The sequence below is a fragment of the Callithrix jacchus genome, chromosome 3 (assembly GCF_049354715.1).
Source record: "Callithrix jacchus isolate 240 chromosome 3, calJac240_pri, whole genome shotgun sequence".
NCBI classification, from domain to species: domain Eukaryota; kingdom Metazoa; phylum Chordata; class Mammalia; order Primates; family Cebidae; genus Callithrix; species Callithrix jacchus.
The window spans coordinates 90,472,245-90,500,121 of record NC_133504.1 but is presented as its reverse complement, the minus strand read 5'-3'; the positions used below and the strand labels follow the sequence as shown (position 1 = coordinate 90,500,121).

Below are 27,877 nucleotides of genomic sequence, written 5' to 3'. Positions count from 1 at the left end.
TGAAGACTTTAATTCTTTTGGATTTCAAGTTATTTTGACTTGAGCATGCAAGAAGATTTAATTTTTGTCCTTTACTTTCTCCCTTAGAAATTTTCGATGAAAGAAGACTTATATTCAAATGTGGGGCATCTCTGCATTGGTAGAATTTTATTACTGAAATGCTTTTATATATTTTATTATCATATATTCAATGTATCACTTAGGCTCACTGCAGAATCTGTAATAGACTGTGTTAGATGACATGATCGATATAATTTGGGACAGTAAAAAGAGAGTTATTTTTTAGTTCTAGGTATAGAATGGTCTTGGAATTTATTTAATTACTGCATTATTTTTATACATTTTGCAAGCTCCTAGGGACAAAAGCCAAATTTCCTACCACACCACATCCTGAGAGGATCCGTAAAGAAGGAATGGTTGGTGTTGGGAAAATAACCTCTTCAGGGACTTCCTCTAGCAAAGCAGCAGGTCAGATTTTTGCTAAAACTCATATCTTCACCATAGACAAATGGTATGCACAATGGGTTAAAAATATAAAGATCTGGGGAATGATATGAAGAGGGATTCTTCTTTTTCAGTCTTTAAAATTAGTTTGATGTGGCATGGAATGATTATCTTTATCTCCCCCCCCCCTTACTCACTCCTTTCGTGTAGTATGAATTGTCCAGTTTTGAAAAATTTTTGATGAGATTTTTGAAGGAGAAATGCATAGCTCAGCCCTTTTTCACCCCTTCTTCTTTGGTGTTAACTGCCAGAAGGAGACGTGTCATTCTATTATGCTCATCCATATTATAAATTTTACAGGGCAGCTCCCATAAGGTGGAACTGATATAGTCTGGTGTTGCATGTGAATGGGCACAGAATCTATTTCTGGTATCTTAGTGTTAGAATGTCATCTTACTCACAGGTATATGCTATATTTTCCAATATTAACTTCAGCAGCAATAGAATAATATTTCATCTGCCTTAAAAAAAACCCTCTATTTTTCAACTGAATTTGAGTGAAGAAAACTGTAATGGAATGTTTCCCCCTAAAATGCTAAGGCTACAAGTACACTTACAAATGTGTAGTTTGTAATGTTTTCCCCCCAAAATACTAAGGCTACTTAAGGGTATTTTGTTTCTTAACTAAAACAAACTCAGGACACCTTTTCACTTCTCAGAGCATCTCACTGAGCAGGGTAGAAAAGAAAAATATCTCCCATATGATTGTTATGGTCAAAAACACGCTTTAACTAAAAAATATATTCTCAATTTGAGGGAATGGTAAACGATTTAAGAATACTCTTAAATGACTAATTAATACATTGTGGAAAGTATTTCAGCAATGCTTAAGGTAACTTTAACTCTAACTTCTAACTGTGGAACTGTTTTAGCTTCATGAAGCTGCTGGAACTACATTTAATTAATTCACTATGTCACAGAATATTTGTTACCTACATTTACAGCCCATTCTGATCTCTAATATAACATGAGCTCTTACAGGATCCCTGGTCTTATAATTAGTGAACACTATTCCTCAAAAACACTCCTGACATCTAGGGCACAGGAGGGACAGGAAAGACTCACTTCTCAGGAGGTGGATTGGATTTCACTGTTCCTCTCCAAAAAACATAAAAAGGCATTGTGTAAGCTCATATTCATTGGTTCATGTAGAAATGAACCAATATCCTAAGCATAATAGTATCTCCATTTTGGAAAACTTTAGCCAAGAGATAAGAGAAGATTATGGAGAATATGTTACCCCTCTTAAAGTATTTTGAAGAAGTTTGTGAAGAGCACTTTCTTGATTCAAGTTGATGCAGAAGGTAAAGTGTGACTAAATGGGTGTAAATCACAAGCTGGAATATTTTGGTTTGACTAAAAAAACAAAACAAAAAAACAACAATAAAAAACAAACTTTCTAACCATTACAACTAAACTGCCATGAAATAAAGTACCTTTCATAATAGTAAACTGCTTTGAGTTATCTCATGGTGATGTCCTCCAAATGATTCACACCCAGTCATCAAAATCATACCAAGTACAGTTGAACTCGCAGAATGTATGATTCTATGAAATTCTTCCCATAGGAAAAACATAAGGAACTTTGAATTCAGTTTTCAAAGGAAAAAAATTTAATATATTTTATCTTATTATACATTTTTTCTAAATTACAAAGTCAATAGCTGCAAATATATTCTGCTACAAAGCTTTCTGTAAGAAATATCTCTATAAGAAAATACATCTCATTAACATTTCCTGTAAATAAATACCTTCAAATAATAATTTTTGAAAGGGTGAACATAAGAAAAATAATGTAGATACCAAATTGTAAATATAATAATTGTTATATAGGAAATGTTTGAAATGTTCCATTTTCATTTCACCAAGCTTATAGCAACCTGTTTACACAATCTTTGGTTCTTGGATAAACTAGTTTATAATTTTTGTTTTTGCAGACCTGTGCAGAAAATGTAAATCTTAATCATCTTAGTAAATATTTGTGGGAAGCTGAAATTTTTAATAGATATACAGGATCACATTCAGTTTCTACTGGGAGAACTTAAATTTGAGACTGCAGATGGGATTTAAGTAAAAGAAAACTAAAAAGTGAATTGTGGTACAAAAATTTAAATTCACAACTATAAACCTTTTATTCTTTTGTGTTCTAGACAAAATATTTAGAACTGGGTTAAGCAAAAAAAAAAAAAAAGTAGTAAAGTGGTTTCAAAGAATTTAGAAACTGTGGTGTCTATAGATTAGCGATATGCAGATTTTACGGTTATCCTACTTGCATTTTTTAACCACAATGGCTGCAGAAACTATACCTTTGGCAATAGAGCAGATGCTGCAGAGAGAGGTTTGGGAAGAAAATTGGATGATGCCATTGACCAGTCAGAAGCTTATAGAGGGCAATGGAATCTCACTACACTATCTACTTCGGGAGTTCATTTTGTGAAACCTCCTGAAATTGAGATTATTTGAGCACTATAAAATAAATAATTTGAGAATAGCAAAGACAGACAAATGACGTCACACTAAATTCATTTGTGTAGTAAATATTATGATAGCAAATCCCATGCAGATCTTGATTTAGACTGTGCAACCCCTGGTTTCAAAGATGAACAGTCAGCTTGTGCTTCAGACATACAATCTATGTGTTGGCAAAACCTGAACAAATGTAAAGTTCTCCCAATTTTCTTGCTTACGCCAGTGCAGTACAGATCCAACTCAAGTCTCTATTACCACAGAGTATGTAAAAATAAATATTTACCAATCTAATTGTATCAAAACATAGGTTATGGCAAACCTTCAAGAAATCATAATCTCTCTGTTAGTTTGTTTCCCACATATATTGGACATTTTAAATTTTTTTTTGCGATCTGCCAAAATTCTGCTCTGTGAAAGTATTTTACTAGTCACAGTTGATGGATATAGTTTGGAAAATAAAATGCATTCAGAGTAGGAATTACATAGGATAAAGAGAGAGACACTGTCATCCCATAGAATCTGAAGGAACTGTTTTTATCTTATATCAGTTCTTATTAATTACAGGTGAAACTAAAATTTTCAAAAAATGTTCCTGTTGCTGTTTGTTTTTTATTTGTCTTCCTAAAAGCCTTCGTAAACAACTGGTCATTATTTTGCAATTACTTGGAAATACTGACTTATTTTTTTCTAGTCTACCAAGGCCCTTGATGGAGCAAGAGAAGTAGTGTTACAAATTAAAAGGGAATTTTCTGTTGAACATTAACTATACTCCATGTTTTCATTTCTTGTTTAGCAATTTTATTTTTAGAACCTATTGTATATCAAGGTATTCTAGGAGTATTTTGTTAAACTCTAGCTTTGAGTAGAAATCTGGCCTGTAGGTTATTTGTATAAGCACTTAATAATCTGAAGGAAACCTCTCCTCCAACACAACCTAAACTCTTGGAAAGTCACAGGGTAGTTGCCAGTAATTTCCACCGTGTGCCTTTTCTTTTAATAATAGCATTTTCACAAATGTGTACATTATTTACATAGACAAGTTGCATAATGGAAACAGTGGCTGCACTGTGTGTGTCACCCATTCTGATCTATTCATTCACGTTTTCTTTCTCTTTTTTCGTGATGTATATTCTTATCAGGTTTCTTATTTTAGCCATTCTTCCGCATTCCAAACCTTATTTTCCACCATGCTATAATGCATTAAATACACAAATTCACAGTCTGCGATTGATGATGTTCCTCAATGGTGATCAAATTTTTTGACACACATGGAGTCTGGCTTTAGAAGAGTAGGTGGCATCTTTCCATACTTTGCAAGACAGGCCCTTCGCGCAGTCACACCGCTGGAAAATTTCCAGCCCGTGAGAGCCCTTCTTGCGCTGTTTGGTACAGACTTCTCCCTGGTGGAGCACTGGTTTGCAGATTTTGGTCCAGAAATGACGAGCACAGCAAAATCCTTCAGTGCAGTCCGATGATCGTAGGCAGGGGTCTCCTTCATGTCCTGCAGAGATGATAACCAATAGATATTATCCTGAAACTTCAGAAAAACATTCTATTTTGCAATCAGATGCACATAAAATATTTTTACTTATACTATAGTCCATAATATAATGAAGACCATTTATAATGAAAAGTCTTGGTAGATAGCTATTGGCTCTGCCCCTAATAACATGATCCATTATTGTCTCTTTCCATTATTTGCCACCTGAATAAAAAGTTTAATGACTAGCTATAATTAACCTTCCTCGTAATTTTTTCTAAAATCAATGGAATTAATTATCTATATTTTTCTTCTACTTAAAAAAAAAACAACAGCTACAGATATCCCTACCTTTTATATGCGACATCTTAGTGTGTGGTCTTCCTAGATTCTGCCATCCCAAGTCATGGTTTGAGTAATGACCATGGTTTCGATCTCTGTGCCGAGTGCCATCCAGAGCCGGGATGTGAGGGGTTAAGATGCTTTCAGTAACCGGGATACAGATTCCTGGAGATGATCATATAAGCATTTAGATTAATTCAATTCTATGAAATGTGATACTTATCCACATACTTTCTTGATGTGAAGTATGAAGCCATTTATCTATCTGCCTGGCTGTATGTCTATCCATTCATCCATCCGTGCATTAACTTATTTATTGAGACTGAGCATGCTTTGGCCCTAAAGTATGCTCAGTCTCAACAAATAAGTAAATAAATGGATGGATGTACTTCTCTGATATGAATTTTGTCTCTCTCAAGACCCAGGGGCCTTGGACCAAACTAGTAATAAAAGCATAATTAATTCTACAAAGTTAATGTGAATATATATGAAGAATCAATGTTAGCTATTAGTATTTTAAAGTAATATGATCAGACTACATCCTCTGGATCCAGATTCCTTTATTAATTAACAACATAATCCTAGTTTACACTGTAAACTTCCCCAATGGTGTAAGGTTGTCTTCCCTTCATTTCCTGTGCAAGCAGTAGGTCTACACCCAGAGGTCGGGAATAGGCATGGGAATATGAGCCTGATTAAGTTGTTGCTTTGTATGATTAAGTATATATTTTTAATTACTTTCTGCAATTATTTAATGTTTTTGCCACATCTTGTCTGTGGTCCATTTCATCATTATGGTTGAAGTGTCTGCCTATACATTCATTGATGTTGAATAAAGCCAGTTTAGGGAATAGAATCTTGTGTCTTTTTGGAGGAATCAATCACTCCACTACCATAAGACAGAGCTGCAGAACATCTTGTCTAAACAAAGGTTCAAAAGTGGAATCGATATTTACAACTGTGTTACTAAATCATATCAAGTTTCTTTCTTTGGTTCTTTTGCATGCATTCACTTATGTGTTTTTTGGAATAAATGTGTTACTATGTATATATATATATATAATACTTCAACATGGCAATATCTTAGAGCAGTATAGGTCATGAAATATAGAAGGTAGTCAGAGTCTAGGAAAACTAAGATTTGAGTAATCCAGGTAAACTTGCACTACCTAAACCAATTCTACCAGACTTCTTATATTTCAGGAGTCTGAGTGAGAAGAAGTTAGCCTGACTTGTGAGACAGTCTTGCTACAATGGAGAGGAAGAGGCCCATGACACTTTTGAGGTGTTTTACCATTATTGCAGCGGGTACCGGGGCAGCACATGCCATCTCGGTGGCAGCGCTTCTTTTTTCTCCGACACACCATGCAGGCTGATGATCCTTGGTGGGGACTGTGGCAGTACCTCCCAACTTCACACTCCTTATCACTGCTACAGGGGTAGGGCTGTCATCAAGTGGAACAACAACAAAGGCAAAGGATTAGATCCTGCTTCACTTACGAAACATGACTGCGGCAAATCACAATAGAAAACAAATCCCATAATGTCTCACCTGGAAGGAACTATATTAATGTTCTGAACATAGATTCTAAGTAGTGACACTTAATTTTAGGACCTTATAAATACTGACTGTTGATGACAAAGATAAAGCTGACGCTATTTGGATATTTTCACTGACACAACTCAAGTTAGAATTTAGAGTTTTATTGATTTGTGAAAACCTTATGAGTGACTTTGGGGTCTCAAGAGCAGTTGTAATTATTGCACTGATGCTACTGTAAGGTACAAATGAGACAGTCTTCTTAGCCACTCCATTTTTTCATCTCTTAAAGAACGATGTGAGAAGTGTTAACTAAAACAACAAAAGGCTATGCTAGAAGCCAAAATGTATCTCCTGCCCAATTATGAAACAAGTATTTTAAAAGTGAATCCTTACACTTCCTGACTATACAAGCAAGGAGGAGAAACATTTCCAAAACAGTTTGAGATGGTGAAGTATTTGGGGCAAAGATACTTAGGAGCAGGATCCTCGTTCCAAACATAGTAATAAGCAGCAGTTGAGTTCCCAGCAGCCAGAGCAGATGCTAAGCTCCAGTTATATCATTACCTTTCCAGAAAGCACTAAAGCAGGCTCCTTACAGACCTGAAACTCCCCCCAGGCTACTACACCTTTAATTATAAAGAACCTCTGTTCGTACATTTCTCTACCTAGTTGTATGTCCAGAAGGCTACTTCAGCAGTGCCATATATCATCTTAAAAAATATATAGAAAGTCCAGAAGGTGGTCAGAGTCCAGGAAAATGAAGATTTCAGAGGATATATATACATATATTCCCATTTGTGTACTTCTTGTCTCTTGGAAGTATTTGGAACATTAAAAATGTCTCCACGTTCAGAGACTGGGAGTTGAGAAACTAAAATGTCATAACCCACATCAAACTTATTCATATTTTGAGGCAGGGAGACTCATTTGTAAAGCTTTTTTTCTTTTTTGAAGTTGTTTTTTTTCTCATTTTCAGAGTAATGGATGATTTTTTAATTGAAAATACAAAATATAAAATAAGCTATGTATTTGTTTTTAAGGAAGCATAAATGATTTGAATGTAAACTATGGGATAAAATGCTTATGGCTCTCAAATACTTAGTGTGATTTCAGTGCTTTACTTATGAACTAGGTTTGATGGCGTAGGTTGGCCTGTGTTGCTCATTTCTTTTTTTCCTTTTCTTTCTTTCACTCTTCCCTTTCTTCCAATGTCTTCTCTTCCTGCTCATCTCCTGCATATATGTCTACACATTCAGCCCTCACGTGTTTTCCATTTAGATAGGATCATCTAATGTTAGAAAAAAAAAGTGAAGTTTGTGTGTGAGTCTGACAGATAAAAATGTATTTTAGCATCATTACAACTTTTTGTTTACCCTTAAAAGAATTATATAGAAAAACCACCAACTTCAAATTGAAAGTCATTTTGAAGGACTGCATAGTGGCAATGTTTGATGCATACATTATAATTGGAGCCACATAATGCTATAAAATAAATTTCCATTTTATTGTCCCACTCCGTAACTCCACCATTAGGCTTAGGAAAATCTTAATGAGATTAAATTCAGACTATTAAGCCATTTTTTAAGAATCCAAGACTGATGAAAACAAATGTCACTTCCCGCCTTACCACACTCTTTCCCCCAAGCGTTTTACCCCCTTCATATTTAAACCCATTAATTTTAATGAACTACAATTCACATGTTTCTGATTCATTTACATTTATTTCATCAAATTGTTTTGCAAGAAACATTTGATGTCTTACAAGTTTTTTTCCTTCTTAAAAAATAGGACATGCTCTTTCAACGGAAATAAACATGTGCCACATAAAACATCATGTGCTGTTTACAACTCAAACAACAAATCCTCAAGCAATTCTGAGTATAGAATCATTCTGGATTCCATCTCCCGAAAATAGTCCACATGATACCCTATTTTATTTATTAGCTGTTATTTGATAGTTTTTTATTTTCTGGTTGTTTGGCAAAAGTAGCAGTTTATGCAAAAAATTGTGAATGGCATCACTATCTTTCCATTCTTAGTTGACAGGAACTGGAAAATATTAAAATGACAAATATTTAATGCAAATGATATTAGAAAAAGTGGGAGGTACAGTAGCCTTTTATTTGAATGGGATTACAATAAAATTATTGTAATTCAATTTTTAAAGAGGGAACCTCACTTTGTCAAAAATAGAAAGTATGTTACAGGACATAGAGTTTTATTATGCTCTAATATATCTTTTAATTAACTTGAAATAAAAATGACACAGGCAGAGAAAGTATGCCAAAAAATGCTTAACTATACAAGGTAACATATATTGGGAACTTGTACTTGGAATGGAATCTCAGAACATAAATACTGAGAGGCATTCTTTGGAATTTTTAAAAATAATTTTTTAATAATTGAAAAGTAGTTATATTACACAGCTTCTACTATGCTTATGTAACTCCTGAATCCAATAAGCCATCTTTATATATGAAAACAGTAAGAAGGGATAGAATGAATTGATTAAAGCAGGGTCTAGGGAAAGCAAGTAGTATCTGGGGGCATGCCTTGCCTTCTGAAATCAATGTCCCTTAACCCATATTTATTCAACCACAAAACTTCGCTTGTGATAGCTTCTAGCAAGAAAACATAAAACATGAAAAAATATAGATCTAACCCATTAGTAACAATTCTCATGTTTTACTAAGCATAATGCATTATATTTTAGTAAAGAGTTTTAAATAAGGCCTTGTCTATTGAAGTATGAGTGTTCTGCAGTTGTCAGTTGCCATTGGTCTTTTTCCTACATTATCCCTTCCAAAGCTTCTAGAAATGATATTGTTGGGGGGGGGGAGAGAGAGAGAGAGAGAGAGAGAGAGAGCGCAGTAGTTATGGAGGACCCTGAAGAAGTTATGACTGTGGCAATGAAAGGACTGCTGGAGGGAATTATATACATTAATAAAAGTGCCATTCAGAAACTCTCACATGGATAATTTTTATTTTCCATTTACTTTGGCCTCCAAAGGCTGTTGCCTAGTCTTATTTGATGGTGCTTTTGTGACAAGCAAAAAAATTGGGTTTGAATACCTTAGTCTAAGTTTCCATTTAATGGAATCAATAATATGCTTACCTGGTACTTACTTTAAAGGTGGATTAAAGGGCTGATTTTTATTTTACTTTCCCATTGTTAATAGTGCATTCTTATGGCTCTTTATTTACTTGGATGTTAGGTAAACAAACTAAATAACTTTTCCTTTATGTCTGAGGAACAATGATTGTGTGAAAGACTGGAAATCAAGTGAAAGAATTAGGGAAAGACTCTAGTACACCTATCACATGCTAAAATGCCCCACAAGTGAATCATAAATTCAGCTTTTGAGCATCCAGAAATACTTAGCTTCATGCAGAATCATTCATTTACTGCATCAGTTACAATTAGCAGATTAATTAATTCAAGACACCTAATAATAGCAGATGATTGGTATAAATTCAGAATACATGGGAACTGTCAGTGGTCAGGCCAAAAATCAAAGACATTTTCTGCAATCCCCTTTGTAGGCTAAAATTAGAGTGGTTTCCACAAATAGCAGTGTTACTTATTATAACAACCACGGCATGAACTAAAAGAAAAATAAACACATTGGACATATTTTGAAAATAAAATTTATCAGAAATTGGTATTTTGTTTTAGCATAAATTATTTATTATTATTATTTTGAGATGGAGTCTCACTCTGTCACCTAGGCTGGAGAGCAATTGCGTGATCTCGGCTCACTGTAACCTCTACCTCCCAGTTTTAAGTGATTCTCCAGCCTCAGCTTCCTGAGTAGCTGACATTACAGGCATACGCCACCATGCCTGGCTTATTTTTTATTTTAAGTAGGACAGGGTTTCACCATGTTGGCCAGGCTGGTCTCAAACTCCTGACCTCAGGTGATCCACCCACCTTGGTCTCCCAAAGTACTGGGATTACAGGCTTGAGCCACTGTGCTCAGCCAGCATACAAGATTATTTAAAGTCTGTTTCCTTTATGCTAATTTGGAATCATTATCTAAAATTTTAGCAGTAAAGTGAAGAGAGTTTAAGTAACTGCTAGAAATAAGTAATGTGTGCTCAGTGGCAGAGAACTTAGGGATTTTGAGTTCTTCCCTAGCTTTCAGACCCCCAGTATCATAACTAAGAGCAAGTAATAGTGAGAATTTAATGCACACATTGAAAAGGTGATTGAGTAGAGACCTACGTGCTGAAGTTAGGGATTAGAAAAATATACTCAGCCACATCTCTTTCTAGAAGCCTCAGAATACCAACAGCATGTTCTGCTGCAGCTGCTGGAAAACAGAATACTCGCAGAAGACACTGACAAAGCTGTAAACAATATTTTCTCATTCTATTTCTTGGGCAGTTTTATGTTCATTTAAACTCAATGTAAATCAGAGTTATGAACAAAAGCCCATCAGGAAAATAATGATAAATAATATTCTAATGAACAAAAGTAAAATAAAATGTAGTCACTCAATCTTATTTGAACTAATTGAGTCTGTCTTCCTCTAAAGTCTTCGCAAAACTGCAGGAATAAAAGGCTCATTAACTCAAGACTTACATTTAGGGTTGAATTAATTTTCACTTGCCCATCCCTGAGAACATGCAACTACAACAATGAAGTAATCAGATCCCTAAGAGCAGTGAAAGGAGAAAAAGTGTTACAGGTATCTCGGCAGCACTGATCATTGAATAAACCTTTGACTGCAACTAAAACCTTAGTTTAACTCCTAAGTTTTCAACATAATAATATTGTCCTTATTCAGTGATGAGGGGAAGAAAAGAAGAGAGCAACATCACAGTGTTCATGTGGGATGGCCACCCATCCGGATTCTTGCAAGACCGTCCTAGTTTTATTATTGTTTTAATAGGGACAATCCTTTGTCCCCACAAGCACTGTTTGTAACAATCTCGGAAGTTTCCTTGAGCCAGAAAAACATCATCAGCTAGGCAGGCAGAAGAAAGCCTGCAGGGGAAGACCTAGCTGTGGGAATAAAAAACATTTGAGGCTGGTGGATAGATGGAGGTAGCAGCAAAGAGCTGCAGATGAGAATATATCTGAGGTTCTCTGAAAGCACAGCAGAAGACTGGGAATTACATTGGGAAACCTGATCAGACTGGCTTGCCCAAGTCCTTAGAGAAAAGATTAATTTTCCTTATCTTGATATTCTACATGATAGATCTGTATTTCCAACAACAGGCAAGGTACACTACCCTTCATGTGGTCATTTGAAAATCAAACATTAAAATGCAACTGCAGGAGGTGCAGGGACTTATATGTCAATCTTGCTGTGTGCTGTAGTATACTGTCTGCCAAAGGCTGTGCAATCTCATCTTTCCCTTTGTCTCCTGTTACCTCTAGGGAATAGGGGTGTACTAGATGCATCTTTGAGGATTCATGAACATCAGGTCAGGGGGATTGAGCTATATTACATTTAAGGGGAAAAGTTCAAATATTACATGATGTCTTACATGTGTAGTTAAAGGTTCATTAAGGCAGCTGCTTGTGTATTCATTCCGCATTCTATCAATATTTATTCAGCATTTATTTATTGAACATCAACTATGATTCAGAAACTACTAGTTCAATGAGGTGCAAAAGTTTTGTGTTACTCCTAAAATAATTTTGAAAAAAAAAATCCTTCCATAAATTTAACACTTAAAAATTTTTGGCATATGTTTATTAATATGAAATACAATGTTAAACACTTTCTAAGATAAAATTTGGAGTAACTTGACATGATTTGATAAAATAACTTTTGAGTATTATATTCATCAAAGCATACTGATCCTGAAATTAATCACAACATATTTATTCATGGGCATTTTCTCTTGAAAAATAATCTGAAAAACCTTCAGTTAGATTATAAAATGTACAAGCCATCACAACTATTTTGAATGTTCTGCATGCAGAATGTCCAACTGGGGCCAGGTTTTACTTCAGAAAAATTAGCTATAAGACAAAGAAAGTACCTCTGTGAGTTTATGATGCCCTGATCAGTCATTAAACATAGCTTTGTTCCAATCAAAATTCCAAATTTTACTTATTTGTCATCTAAAAAGATTATGTACCTTTGACTAATGCACTATGTTGAGATTTGGAATGCATGAAGGTTTTGCCTTTTTTTCCCCACATATAATGGCAAAATATTAATGTAAACCCAGCTATATTCCTTGAGAATTTTAAGAAAAAATTTGGAAGTTGAGGATCTGGGCGTTGATTTTATTAAAACAACTCATGCTCTGCACCCCATAAAAATATTTCAGTACCTTTTACACATATTCATTTTACAACTAGGATAATTAAAAAATTGGGTTTTGATATAAAAGTTCAGAGGTGAAAGACTATCTCCTAAAACTATCTGAATTATAAATTAGGAATGATGGATTTCTAGTGGTCCATTAGCCTCTCCAATATATTCAGAAAGCATCATTTAAATCCCAAGAAACAGTAACTCTATGAAACAAAGACTAGGTCCTGTTTAACTTTGGTTGCTCCTCCCTGTTCTCTGTGTGTCATTAAGCAGAAAGGAAATTCTAGGGAATGCTCAACTTTGAACACAGACCGCATTCTCAACTGTAAAATGTACAATACTGTTATTGATCATGGGGTGAATGGTGCAAGCTAAACTTTTCCATATGGTCTTAGCACCTGGAGAAATCTAAACTATAAGGTTTACCTGGCTCTTGATTTTTTTTGTTTTCGATCCATCCCCACTCATCTAAAATGTATAGGACAAACACTTGTCCATGCTTAAAATGCAGCATCTCAGATTTTACAGTAGTGGTTGGGAGTAATATATAATTATATGGTCCTCTATAATTTGTAATTGGGTAAGTATAATTGTCCTAACCAAAAGAGAGGAAGAAACTGCACAATCTTAAGGGCTCTTCCAAATCTGGGATTGATCATTTATAGTATAACATTTTCGTTGCTGCCTTACAAATTTGCCTCATCTCACGACCTAATTATACTTCAGGAAAGTAATACGGTAGGGCAAATTTGGAGTTATACTGCAATTCCATTTATGCTTCTTTAAGTCAAACAAAATTGATTGGTTGTGTGACCATTAGCTAAATTATTGAGTCTCAGTTTCTTCTATGATAAAATGGATACAATTTCTGAATTCAGCAGTGCTTCCCTACTTACTTAATCATAAAAATTCCATGGGGTTTCTTTACCAGTTACTGCTTCACAGACTCTTCTACTAGAGTTTCTATTTCTGTAAGACAGGATGGAGTCCAGGAATCTGTACTGTCCTGGTGATTATACAATAAGGTAAGATAGGGAAACACAGCTATATAGAACAGTTGCAAGATTAATGATGCCTCCTGCATATATATCATACAGACAATGCCTGGTCTATATAAAATGCAACTCAATATTATCTCTAGACAGACATGGGTCTAAGTAAAGGACTTGTTCCCTGGAAACAACATGAGTCTAAAGAAGAAGGTCACTGACAACAACAATTTGCAAGAAAGTTCATCTTCCTTCACTCCTAGTGCTTAGCCACAGTGCTTAGGGGTGGGCTTGAGAATTTCTAAAACTTTGTGAAAAAGTAAAATACCGCATAACAAATACACCAGGGCACTTTGGGAGGAACGCTGTGTGGACTCAGAGCTGTCAACACACCCATTATGGCTGGATTGTTTCATATCTTCATGTGGTGTACACCTGTGTCTTGTTGGCAGTGCACAAACTTTGTATTCTCTTTGTATTTTGTATCCTGTAGGTCTTTACAAAATACTCTTTTTCCTCATATCAAGCATGATAAATAGATGATGTGTGTTTTTATTATATGCTTTTCTTTGTATAACATCACCTTTGTCTTTTCCAATGAAAATGACGTCTAAAATTCAAAAGTTGACATTCAGGTATATAGGAAAACATAGTTTCAAATTACTGTTTAGAAAAGACTTTTTTATTATTACAGAATAGGTTTAAATTGATGAGTATTTATTTAACCAAAATGTGAACACTTGTGAGTTTTAAACGTTATATAAGTTTAAGTAATTTTTAACTTATCATGAGTTTAGAAATGAGGACATAAGATTCCTATGAATAACTGTGTGTATACACAAATATATATACATTTGTATACACAGAGATACACACACATACACACACACACATACACACACACACATATGTATAAAGTTAGCTCAAGTTATCTCAGGAAATATACCCAGAAAGTGTGTAACAGGGTTTACTCATGGTAAGGTAGACAGGATTGAGAAGAGAGAAAAGGAGAAAACTTAGTTTATATATAAACTCTTTTAAACACTTTGTAATCTGCACTAGATGCATATATTACCTATTATATTAACGCAATTTAAAAACGAACTAATACTACAATATTGAAGTGAATGTTTTTCCTTCTTGCTAATTTATGCTTTACGGTTTCATACTAGGAGAGCTTGAAAAATTTTATTTTCCTAGAGGCAGGGCTTCCTGCAAGAGGTATCAAGCACCCAGACTGAACTTTATTAAAAATTGTCTGTTTCGTTTCAGAAATGTCACCTTAATAGCAGAATTAGACTACCAATGTAACATTCAAATACATACACAAACGCACATACCCACATATATATATATACACACACACACACACACACACACATACACAATGCATTGTTCCAGCAATTCTTTAATTGAGCTAATGTTTATTGCCTTGGCTAATTTCATTTATTATAGAACTTTCCAACTGTAAACCTTTTCAAATCTTGTTCAATTCTCTATCATTTCCTCTAGAAATTAGACCAGACCAATAGTCAAATTCTACTCTGCTTTTGAAGAAACAGCTGAGGGAAGCAGATGAAATTTAAAACATTGTTCTTTTATGGTTGAGAAGATAGAAAAAAAGCACAGAAAATATAATCCTCAATATTCATTCTACAGTGAAATGACTTCTAATTTCCATTTAAAAAGAGAATCCTTAACTGCCACATAAATTTTGCTTAAAAATTATAAAATGTTCTCATTTGAATTTAGAACCTACAAACGAGAAGGCAGGGAGCATTTTATCCCTCAGGTGTGCTGGCATAGAGAGGCAATCACTTGAGAAAAAGCTGGCCCCAAATGATTACCTAGAGAGTTGGAACAAGAGGTTTACTCAATAGTCATTACAAAGTTTAAATAGACTGATCAACCTTTTGATTAAAAAAAGCATGACAAGGGGGTGATTTACAGCTCCACAGAACTCTACCTAACTGATCTTTTTCTCTCTTTGCCATTTGAAGAAAACAAACAGTAAGAGTTCCGAATTACGATCATCATGTCTCCCTGAGATATAGATGCAAGTTATATTTGCACAAGATGAGGGACGTTAACACCTGAGCTTTGAACAAGCCAGCTTGTCTGTTAGTAAGAGAAAGAAATGGAAGTTATCTTATATAATCAGTTCTTTTACCATCAATATTCCTTCCCAATTTTCAGCCTGGTGTCTTATCTAGGTATCTCAGGCCTATACTTACATAGGTAAAGATATGTGTTCCATGGCTATGCTATATTCTCATTTATTTGGAATGTTCAGTTGACAAGGCAGATCCCACATAGCAGTTTATGCAGCGAGGCACCTAAATACACTATATTGTCCATCTAATCATTTCTGGGTTCCAAAACTCAGGACTAACTCTGTTTGAGAGAGTTTGGGGAGTGTCAGAGTTTCAGCATAATGATAGAGTTAAAGCATCCTGTAAGAAGAGTTGCTTTTCTTTCTGACAGATAAAATTTTACAACAGCCAAAGCTACTCATTTATTTCAGACATTTTCCAGATGATTTAGTTAAAAAGACCCAGCATGAAGGGAATTTTTATTTTAAATTTCTATATAGCAATGATATGACCACATGTTATATATTAAAATTAAATACTTTTCTAAAAAATAAATAATATACCAGTACATACATGGACTTGCCTCTCCACCGGCCTCCTACCATAAACTTACTCAAGTTTTTATTGTGTGGAAGAAGGAAAGGTCAGCTTACAAGGGCAAAGGAGACTTATGTCTAGTCTACAACATGGCATAGAGAAAGACTCTATCAAAATATTGTATTTGAATGCTTTGCTAGAGGATTTGAAAGGGAGGAAATTATAAGCCAGATGATAGATGCTTTGGTTTGTGTGACCCTAGTGTTCAAATCTCAGCCTCAGAAATGTGGTACATCTTGTGATGATATACGCAATGTGTTAGTAATCTCCAAAAGAACATACTGAAGATGTTGGTGCCCCACACCACCCACATCCCAGTACATCTACTTTGGTGTGGTGACCAGTGCGTTCACAGTAGTGCAAGAGAGGGAAGAGTTGTTACCAGATAAAAAAATGAAATGCTGTTTCCAGGTTTAAGTCACTTTCCCTCTCTCCCACTGGTTCTTCTAGTCTGTTTAAAGAGTATACTCCTCTGTATTGCTGCTACTTCCTTTGTTAACTCTTGTTTATTACCCAGGATGCCCAGATGTACTAGACTCTTTTTAATACCTCTATATCTTGCCTTTCATTCCGGTAGCCTTTGCCGCAGATATGGGGCTTCAAAAAGTGAGCTGGGGGAGGGAGAGTGGAAAAGAAAGGAAAGCTCAGATAAGAAATTCCTCCCAGGTATTAAGATATATAACACACAATTTGAGTGTTGTTTTGGGTAATAAGAAGTCTAGAAAAACAAAACAAATGAAATTCATTAACCAACTGGCTAATAGAGATTTTATATAACGTTGCTGGGGTCAATCTATAATCTTACTCTTGTTTAAATTTTTTTTCCTCACATTGAACCGTAAAGTGTATCTGGAACTGCATTTAGTATGCTGTATGAACTCTGGCCTGGTGTTTGTTTGTTTTAACCAAAGAAGGAATCTACATTACAGATAAGATTACCCAGAAACATGTTTGTTCTAATATGCTGTATCAACTCGGTATTCCCCGCCTCCTTCTCCAGCTCTTGTATTATACACTCCAGCTGTACGGGCTACTTGCACACCCCCTATTCAGCCCTCCTTCAGGACTTACTGCATTTACAGTTTCCCTCTGGCAAGAACACCCTTCGTTCATTCACTTCATCATGAGAATAACTCCAACTCATCACTTGGAGATTATATCAACTGACTTCACTTTTAAGCGAACTTCCAAGTTGGCTGACCTACCCAGATAAGTTTGATCCCATTTAACCTGCACCTTGCTGACATCACATGCTTATTTGCACCATGATGTAGATTATGCTCTGTTGAATTCTTCATCTGTCCTGTCTATACTCCTTGACTAAGAAAATCGTCTTTCATTTCTGTATTTTTAGTAGCCGCATTTTACCTGGAATAATTTAGCATTCTACAATTTGTTTACTAATGAATTAATGCATGAAATGTGTTGCAACAGTGGTTGAAAGTTTGTACCATTACATTGACAAAAATACTCACGTAAAAACCCATCAGGAAATGGTAAAAAGGAAAATCTTGAAAATTAAAGAGTTGACTTTGTGAATAGTTTTAAATTGATTTTAAAATTCAGTGAAGTCCTACAAAAGCCATTTATAAGCTATACAGTATAGAGGGAAGGGTATCATATGTATTTAAGAAGAAAGCACATTGTCTAGTGAGTACTTTTGCAGTCAGCAACGTGGCTGCAAGTATTTTATATTGGGCCATTAGTCCAGATTTTCAAATACTATCATCAGTTCTGCATTCCCTTTCTACAGATGATCATATTTTTCATGTATAAATTACATATAATGAAAAGTTGGCTCTTTCATTTCTAAGTGGCATACACTGTTTCTGCCACAGCAATAATGATTCCCCCACAGCCTTTCAGAGCAGGAACTATTTTACCCCTCTTCTAATCATCTGAAGATTCTTCCAGCCTATTGGCATGTGATAGCTATGACAGTGGGTACTTCTGAGGATGAGATGTCCCTAGTGACACTTTCATCCTAAATAATTATTTCTAAGTTTTCTTTGCCCTTGTCCCTAAATGTTCTTGTTAGTATATCTGATAGTATTCCTAGTTAAGCACCATCAATATGAGGTGTTATTGCAAAGGAGCAAGAGGATAATTCATGATAGCTTTCTTTAAACATCTTGGGGGTACATAGACTTCAACATTTTGTTGGTACTAAGGAGATCAATTTCTTGATACACTTTAATCACAGCAATATAGCAAGCAGTACATAACAAGTGAAGTATGTTTTCCAAATGTTTGCCTCATGGAATGTCACCACCCAAACATTTATATGATGTCTAACTTGTTTATGATCTTAAACAAATTGAGTTAAATAAGATTCCCACCAGCTATGTTAAATTAGTGAAACCTCATGGCATGTCAATTTTCATCAAAAATGTAGACAATGCTTCTAGGTATTGAACCAAATTCATTTCAAATAATGTCTGCAATCATTGTACACATCTATCCAACTCCTCTCATTATGCCCATGCTTATTAAAGTTTTAGAAATACCCATAATTTTTTCATACCCTAATCCCAGGTTTAATACATTACAAAAATTTATCAAATTTACAGAAATTTACATTCTTTCTTCAGCATAATCTTGGTGCACATGTGATATTTGAAGAAAGATGATATAAGCCTGCTACCTGGACAAAGAGGCAAGAAATAACTCTACCTTCTAGGTTAAATTTCCTAAGTTACATGTTTGCTACATGCTTTGAGTCCAGGCAGTGATGTCACAGTGTATTTAAAAATATTAAGTCCTTATGAGACTTATATGTCTAGCTGTACACTCTAGAGACCAGGGTAATTGGATTCCCTTGTTCTGTAAGAAGAAAGACACCGTCACACCTGGGCACAGCAGGTATCAAACAGGATGGATTTCCGTTTGACTATAACATTTCCTAAGTTTAAATGAGATCACCAGAACTTTATTCACACGAACAACTCAAGTTGTTTCCACATTAACATTGGATAAAGTGATTTTTATTATAAAACCTAGCACTAGCCAGGCTTCTGTCTGAGGACAGACAGATGAAAAGCATAAGGATTTGATCACGCACCACTCTTCATCTTCCTAGAGTACAGCACTGTCTGTCTGATACACATTGATCAATTTTTTCCCAGGATTTTAAGTACGATGTTTTGAAAAAGCCAAGAATGGTCCCTTGGAATAAAACGGTTGGTCCTACAGTAATGAGAATTGGAACTGTATTTTTATTAATGGCACATTGAAAACCACTTACAACTTGCAAATGATGCTTCCAAGAAACATTAGAATGCCTTTCTTATATAGAAATGTTAATAATTGTCAGAAAATTGTTAAAAAGTTCAGTCCTACTTTCTGGGAACCTTCTAATAAGGAATTAGAGATTTTCAAACACAGTTTCACAAAATGAACCAGTTAGAGGAGTAATCAGCCAGTTACTGATTATATAATAATAATTAACAGTAATATTAAACAGCAACTGTACACAGAGCTTTCTGTCTTCAAAGTAATGAACTTCTTAAGTATTAACAAATTACCTCTGTGTCGCAAACTGCCAACACGTTTGGAGAGCTCTAGGAAGAACTTTCTTTAACATCCATGTGTTCTGTTCACATCTGCAGCAGGATCCTTCCTGGTTAGAAAAACATGTTTGGGTGTACAGAGGATGGAGTAATAATATACACCCATATCCTGACATCTGGCTGGTTCACTGCTGAGTTCTCAACCATATCCAATTAAAGGCAAAAATGTGTCTTCAGTGATAGAACAGTATGGTTTTTATTGAGGACAAGCTTTGCTGAAAATAATACAAAAGTTGTCTGGGAATTTGGATGCATAACCTGGGTGTGGTGAAGATGAGCATTTCAAATTTCTCACTAGAGTTCAGTAACTCTACACAGAACCTCAGCCAGGCATGGATCCTTAAATTCACCAACTCACCAGCCAAAAAGATTCCTCCTGCTAACAGATGCCATGAGTGCTAGAGCTTCTCTACAAACTACACGTTTTCAGGAGACCCTGAAAATAACAGGCTCCTGGAAACTACAGACATTTTGCAGATGTACTGTTTACAAAACGAGTTCACAATTTGCCTAGGTGCTTTATGTGTCATTTTACAAATGAATAAAGACCAACTTCTGGTCTTTATTACAAATTAATTGTAATCACTTGTCTTTGGTAATTTCCAGATTTGTAAGAATTCAAAAATTCTATCTATTGGATATTAATATTAAAGAATTATGATTAATTTTTAGTTTTGATAATAGTATTGCAGCTATTTTTTAAAAGATCCTTTCTCTTAAAGAAACAACAAATATATATGGCTGAAATAATATGATGTACAGAATTCCTTAAAAATGATCCCTGGGAAGTAGGATGAATTGAAAGTGTAGATGAAACAAGATTAGCTATGAGTTAAACATTGATGAAGCTATAGAACTGGCACATGAAGGTTCATTCATAATATTCTTCATACTTTTGTGCATATCTGACATTTCCACTTAAACAAAACTAATGAATCTTTGCAACATAGATAGAACTCCAGAAGTAATCTTCAAGAAGCAGCCAGTTGCAGACATAATCTCAAATCACTTGGTTCCTACACATAGAGCATACTCAGAACCCTGACATTGTGAATCAAAATGCCATCCTGATTCCATCCTCACCTTGGGGATACTGAAAAATCAACTTCTGATAAGGTTGTTACAAGGCTGTTCAGACCTCTGGTAGTGTAAATAAGCCTCCGAACTTCCACAAGCTGGATGGTTCAAAATCCACTGTACAGAAGTAGTCACGAGTCAACTAGGCTTATAAATAGGTGCTGTACCTTCTGCTCCTAAAATAACACACCTTCATTTTATTAAAATGAAATACTTTCATTAAAATAGAAATGCCTAATACTTTCTAAGTATTAGGCAATACTTCCTAAGTGTCTGTCTAATACAAATGACAGAGCTCTCTGTTTTTCAGAAAAAATGAAAGTAGGTGAGGATAGTTACTCTTGGAACAGCCTTCCCATAAATTCACATCTGTCTTTTTTTTTCCTTTTTCTTCTTTTTTTAAGAGATGGGTTCATTCTCTGTCACCCAGGCTGGAGTGCAGTGGCGTGATCATAGCTCACGGTGACCTCAAACTATTGGGCTCAAGCAATCCTCCTCTCTTAGTCTGCCAAGTAGCTGGGGCTGCAGGTGTGCACCACCATGTCCATCTGTGGTCTTGAAATGTTGCCCAGGCTGGTCTCAAACTCCTGGCCTCAAGCTATTCTTCCAGCTTAGCCTCTCGAGTTGCTAGGATTACAGGCCTGAGGCAGCACACTCAGCAAACCAACCATTTTAGAGTAAGCAGCTCAATGAGATTTCATTCACAGTGTCTTGCAACCACTTCTTCTATTTAGTTCCAAAATATTTCTATCACTCCTAAATAAAACCTTGTGTCCATTAAGCAGTTTGAGTGGGCATTATTAACTTCAGTTTTGCCCATGAGGGAGCCTACTCAGAGACTGTCAAATATACAGTTAGTGAGTGTCAGAGCTAGAAACAGAACCAAGTTTTTATAATTTTAAATTCTCTACAAGATCAGAGGTTCTCAAAATTTAGCATGCATTGGAATCACCTGGAGGGCACGTTAAAACACAGATTGCAAGGTTCCACCTTCAAAGCCTGAGATTCGGTAGGTTTTTGTGGGGCCTGAAAAACTACACTTCCAAGTGATGCTGATGTTGCTGATGTTGTTTTGGGAATGATTGTGCCACACTGAATTTCCCATTTCCCTATTCTCTAATTAGAAGTTTTGTTAACTCAGAGATGGTTATATATTGAAATAAAGTAAGCTTGTAGGAGGTGCTTGCTTTCTATACCTCACTAGTTTTTTTTTTTTATTAACTCACCATCAGAATGAAAATATGTAGGTGAAAGCATTTTGCCAGTTTAAAAATTCCCATGTATATTAGAAATACATAAAGATCCTTTTAATTAACTAGCAAATTTAGTATCTCTTATACTACATCTGAAGAAACTGATAAACTATCAAGTTTGTAGGCCAGAACCAAAAGTATCTCCTATCATGGGTCTGACACAGTGCCTGGCATATATTAGTCATTAAATGTTTGTCTAATGAATTAGTTTACTGAAGATCAAAGGTAAGAGGGCTTCTTTTGCTATTATTTGAAGTACTTCCAAATGTACAGAATTTATAAGATTTACTTCATAGACAGGGCTTTATACATAGGTTAATCACTAGCCAAGTCAGGTTGCATGACATTGTCCTAGTCTAAATGCATTAAAAAGTCATCTTAATGTATTGAAGTGCCTGGGACTTCCCCTTCTCTTTTGGATCTCTGCTTAAGTTGATGCTAATGTTTTAGCATCAACCAAAAGCTATTTTCTTTGCCCTTTCCTACTTTCCTATGTGTAGACATGTGTATAAATGACGTTCTGTAAAATAGCCAACACATCTGCCTACCAGATCTGTGTGTGCCCTCCTGGTCACTTAGTTTGAGGTTGGGTAAGGTGGAGCATTGCAGGAGAGTCAACAGTAGAGCTGGCAATGTCTTGTTTCTAAAGTGCTGGGATCCTTTAATCTTCTTTCTTCCTTTGATGTCTGAGATTTCCTTCTTTATGCAATGACACTGGGACTAAATGCAACACCAGGAAAACATTTTCCAGTGAAGGGTTTCTGTTACAAACACCTGCAGAGCCCATAGTACCAGGTGACTTGAATTACTCACACATTTCTAGATCTCTTCTCTGTGGGTGGGTGGCTATTTTGACTCTGTTTTACCCTCCGTTTTGCCCATGAGGGAGACTACACAGAGACTGTCAAATATACGGTTAGTGAGTGTTAGAGATAGAAACAGAACCCAGTTTTTATAATTTTAAATTCTCTACCAGATCAGAGGTTCTCAAATTTTAGCATGCATCAGAATCACCTGGAGGGCATGTTAAAACACAGATTGGGTAAAAAGATGGCAGTTCTGGTCACAATGGTATGATTTTTATTTATCTTTTGCCCATTCATCAAATAAAAGCACAAAGAATGAGGGAGGGGAATAAAAACCTTGTACTACTTATGCATGTAAAAGCAGTTGCTTGTACACATACAGAATCATTATACAAATGATGTCTGGATTTAAGCAAAATAGAGAATATTCTGTAGCGAAAGTCACTGACTGAGAGGCAGAATTTTAAGTTCAAGTCCTGACTCTACCATCAATTTGTGTGTAGGCTTTACACATATCACTTAACATTTGTGGGCTTCTGTTTCCTTATATATGGAATGAAGGAAATCAGCTTTAAGTAGTCAGTTTTTGTTTTGTTTTTAACACGTTATCTCTTGCAATTAATGAAAAACTTACTATAGTCCTAGAGCTATTCTGTTTTTCATTAATCTATTTTTCTTTAGCATTACAGAAATTCTATGACATGACCTCCTTTTGTTGTGTCCATACGTTAGAAACAAACCAAACATCTAGACAGAACATTTGTTAAATACGAAATAGCATCAACATTGTTAACACAGTCCAGCATTATTTAAAAAATGCTGATAATAGTAAGTAATGTTGACTGTTTTCTCTGTGCCATCCTCTATGTTAAGAAAAATACAAACAATGGCTCCTGTGTGAACGTTTCCAGAGAGTGTAAAACTTGTCTTGCGTTGTATGACGGATTCACAATCAGTTACAAACTGGAATGTCAAGAAGGTCTCAGTAGATACATATGTTTTATAAAATTTTTTAGGTAAGGAAGGATTTCTTTAGACGTCTTCAAAAAATATTCTAAATGCTATTCTATTTCTTTTTCACAATAGTCTTTCCCATCTCAGTAAATGCAAAGTCTATAAAAGCAGTTGCTCGGACCACAAAACCTTGGAGCAATTCTGAATTTTTCTTACTCCCAACTTAGTCCATTAGCGAATCCAATCAGCTCCAACTTCAAAGTATTTTTAGAATTCAGCCTGCTCAACGTGTGCATTGCTCCCACTCTATTTCAAGACATCCACCCTGCCCCTCCATCCCAGCATTCTTCTACACCATTTTATTCCACAGCAGCCCTAGTGTGCCTGTGGAAACGGAAATCCCATCATGTCAGTTCACTTGCTAAAACCCACCCACTGACTTTGCATCTCACTCAGCATGAACACCCAAGCTCTTTCTGTCTGCTAGTGCTTGTAGGTTCTTTCTTACTACTCACCCAATGGCTCACCCTGCTCCAGCCATGCTCATCTTCCCACTGTTGTTCCTACATGCCAGCATTCTTGGGCTGAGGGCTGAGCACTCTTTCTCTTTTAGTCCCCAAAGATTCTTACTCCAATTATTTTTTTCTTGTAAAAGTTTACCTCATTGCCTGAATTATTTCCTTAAATTATTTAGCACTTTATTCAAATTATAATATGCATATAAAAATACATAATCTATAAGTGTACACAGTGCTAAATTTTCCACAAAGTTAAAATACCCATGAAATCATAACTTAAGTAAAGAAATAAAACACTGATGATCCCCCTAGAAACCTCCTTTGTGCTTCCTCCCATAAATTACCAGCCCCACGTCTACCATATTCTGACTTTAATTATTGTTCTATTAGTTTGGTGGTTTTGAAGTTTAGTTTTTATTTATTTATTTATTTTTTACACAGCATCATTTTTTGATTCATCCATGTTTCCCTCTAAATATAGATTATTTATTTTTATTGACACACTTTTTTCAGTGTACAAACATATCAAATTTACCTGTCTCTTATGACACCAAACAGAAATGCACACCCATGTTTAATCAAAAGATATATATAAAATATATATATATGCTCTCTATATAGAGAAAGAGAGAATGGGAATGCAAATTAGTACAACCTCTATGGAAAAGAGTATGCAGATTTCTAAAAAAAAAAATACCATACAATCCAGCAATCCCACTATTGGGTATTTATTTAAAAGAAAATAAATCAGTATATCAAAAAGATACCTGAATTCACAGGCTTACTGCAGCCCTATTCACAATAGCAAAAACATAGAGTCAACCTATGTATCCATCAGTGAATGAATGGATAAAGAATATGTGGCATATGTACACAATGGAATACTATTCATCCATTAAAAAAAAAATGAAACCATGTCATTTGCAGTGGAAATGGAGGTCTTTATATTAAGTGAAATAAGCCAGACACAGAAAGACAAAATTTGTGTATTCCCACTCACAAATGAGAGCTAAAAACATTGATCTCATGGAGGTAGAGAGTAGAATGATAGACACCATAGGCGTGGAACTATGTGTGGGTGGCAGAGCATTCTTGACAATAAAGGTAAACATGTTAAACTTTAACATTTTATTTTTTTAAAGCAAGTATGCAAAAGCGTTAATAGCTCTTAGTTCTAAGTGGTGGGAATCAGGGGCTTAATTATTCTTTTCAAATATTTAGTGTTTTAAAATTTTCTCCAAAATTAGCTCCTAAGAAAATATAATAGATATGTCTATCATTTGAAAACCATTTGTATTAAATGGAAAGTAATGTAGTTAATTTGCTTATTTTGTTAAATGTCATAAAACACAAACACATATTTGAAAACGACTGCCTGTTCGGTGTGGTATTGACTAAACAACAACAAAACTGAAGAATCTTGGATTTGGATGTGAACTTAGCAGTTGTTTAACTCAATATGATTTTTTTTTTGTATATTTTAGTAGAGACGGGGTTTCACCATGTTTACCAGGATGGTCTCGATCTTTTGACTTCGTGATCTACCCACCTCAGCCTCCCAAAGTGCTGGGATTATAGGCTTGAGCCACCGCGGCTGGCCAACTCAATATGATTTTTAACTCTGCATTTTGACATGTGGCCATCTAACTTGACTCTAGTGAATGGGGAAATCATGACTTCAAGGGGCTGTCCATTCCATTTTTAAAAGGGATTGCTAAACTGTTCTTCCCTATAAAAAGCAAAAATCTAATTCCCTTTCTATCCTATCCAGTTTTTATAGTTCTTTCCAGTAGATCTACTTAGTACCTCTTAGACTCTTGTAAGTCCAGAGGTTTTATTTAGTGCTGTGATTATATCTTAGACTCCAAAAAAAGTACCCTCTTAGCTTTAGTAAATTTCCTTATAGAAAAGAACCTATTTTTATTTCAGCTATACTGATATCACCTACCATGAGAGTAGGTATAGTAGAACATTTTTTAACCATAGGAATTGGCAGCTTGAATTTTCCAACTTCAAAGAGATGAACGTTAAGAACCTTCACTATGCCTCTCTATTTACCACTTTTCATAATTAATCAAATCCTATCTCCTTCAAAATAATGTTATATTTATGACAAAATTATTTATTTATATTAAGGTCATGGTTACAAATGACTGTTATTTTAATGTCAATACATATTCGATAAGTCCATAACGTAAAAGCAGCCTTCTCAAAAATAAAAATAGTTTCCAAGTCTTAAAATAGAATGGTAGTATGTTTGATTTAATGTATAGAAATAAGAAATTAAAAGTCATTGGTCAACTACTTCTAGGAAAAGATCTGCACATTTTCTGATCATCAAACACCTTATCATGAATGGTCAGGAGGCTGAACTGGTAATCATGTTTGTCATTTCTGTTAGCATTTCCAGTTTTTGTTAGTATAAATTCTTTAAAATTTAATCTTTCATCTTCCCCTCATATATTGATCAATAAGCTTATCAAAACTAATACAAAACTTAAAGTACTTTCATTGTATTTTTTTAGGGACAACATTCTCTTTCATCCATATTTTTGAATATCTGATATAGTTCTATCTTTTGCAACTTGCATCTGATTTCCTGCTTTAGCTCAGGTTATTTCTTGGTATTCCTCCTAGGTAACCACATATATTTTGTGGTATTCCCATTTGTGTTTCAACTCCTTGTTCAAATTTTTCTGTAGACACCAGCTGTTAAACTTAAGAACTCCAGATGTTAGTTTAAGATTTGAGATGTTGTTACCGGGGCAACCAGCATTATAGTGCTGGCCCTCCCGATCACTATGCATTCACTACTCCAGGGTGGGGGATTGGACTTCATCTTTCTTTACAGAAATAAAACAGACAAAAGTTCATTTATAGCACAAACTAAAAAGTGGCTTGAACACCCTTCTGCTGTAAACTCTGTTCATACCTTTCCAGCAGTTCTGCTCTACATAAAAAGAACAAAGTGTTTAAGAAAATAAAAAAGATATGAGGTGGCGGCGGGGGGGTACAGAGAAGGGTTTAACCATTACCACTTGCAGGATCAATTCCATTTTGACAACTTTCAAGGTTACAGATCAGTTGTTTCACTCTGTAGATGAAAAGGGAAAGCTTTGAGATTTCCTACTCTTTCTACCCACTCCTCAAACCTCCCCAGCTACTGAGAGATTACTTTTTTCTGTGTCCATTTGAGACAATCTGTGGGATTCAGAATGTTCCCCTTCAGAAATGGAGCACTTTAGCTTCCTTCTGACATTTCAGAGTCACAGAATTATGGGACATAGAGCTTATAGATCTTGCAGCCCAATCCTGTAACTTTCAGGAAACAAAATTAAATATTTAAGCATTCAAATTTCTATTCATTTACTTTATAATTCTAGTCAAGTCATATTAAGCACTTGA

At 35.2% G+C, this 27,877-nt stretch overlaps 1 protein-coding gene and 1 long non-coding RNA gene across 2 annotated transcripts in view; one reads left to right on the top strand and one right to left on the bottom strand.

Moving 5' to 3' along the window:
* The window catches only part of LOC118152229 (uncharacterized), a 238,619-nt gene that overhangs the window by 195,936 nt on the left and 14,806 nt on the right, over nucleotides 1-27,877 (top strand). The window lies entirely within an intron of this gene.
* Nucleotides 2,095-27,877, bottom strand: part of DKK2 (dickkopf Wnt signaling pathway inhibitor 2) — a 103,985-nt gene continuing 78,202 nt past the window's right edge. Inside the window, exons 2-4 of the mRNA XM_002745512.6 lie at nucleotides 6,090-6,240; nucleotides 4,805-4,960; nucleotides 2,095-4,474 (exon numbers count right to left, since the gene is read on the bottom strand). Of these exons, the coding sequence (XP_002745558.2) occupies nucleotides 4,224-4,474; nucleotides 4,805-4,960; nucleotides 6,090-6,240 (558 nt within the window). The 3' untranslated portion in view covers nucleotides 2,095-4,223. The remainder of the gene's footprint in view (nucleotides 4,475-4,804; nucleotides 4,961-6,089; nucleotides 6,241-27,877) is intronic.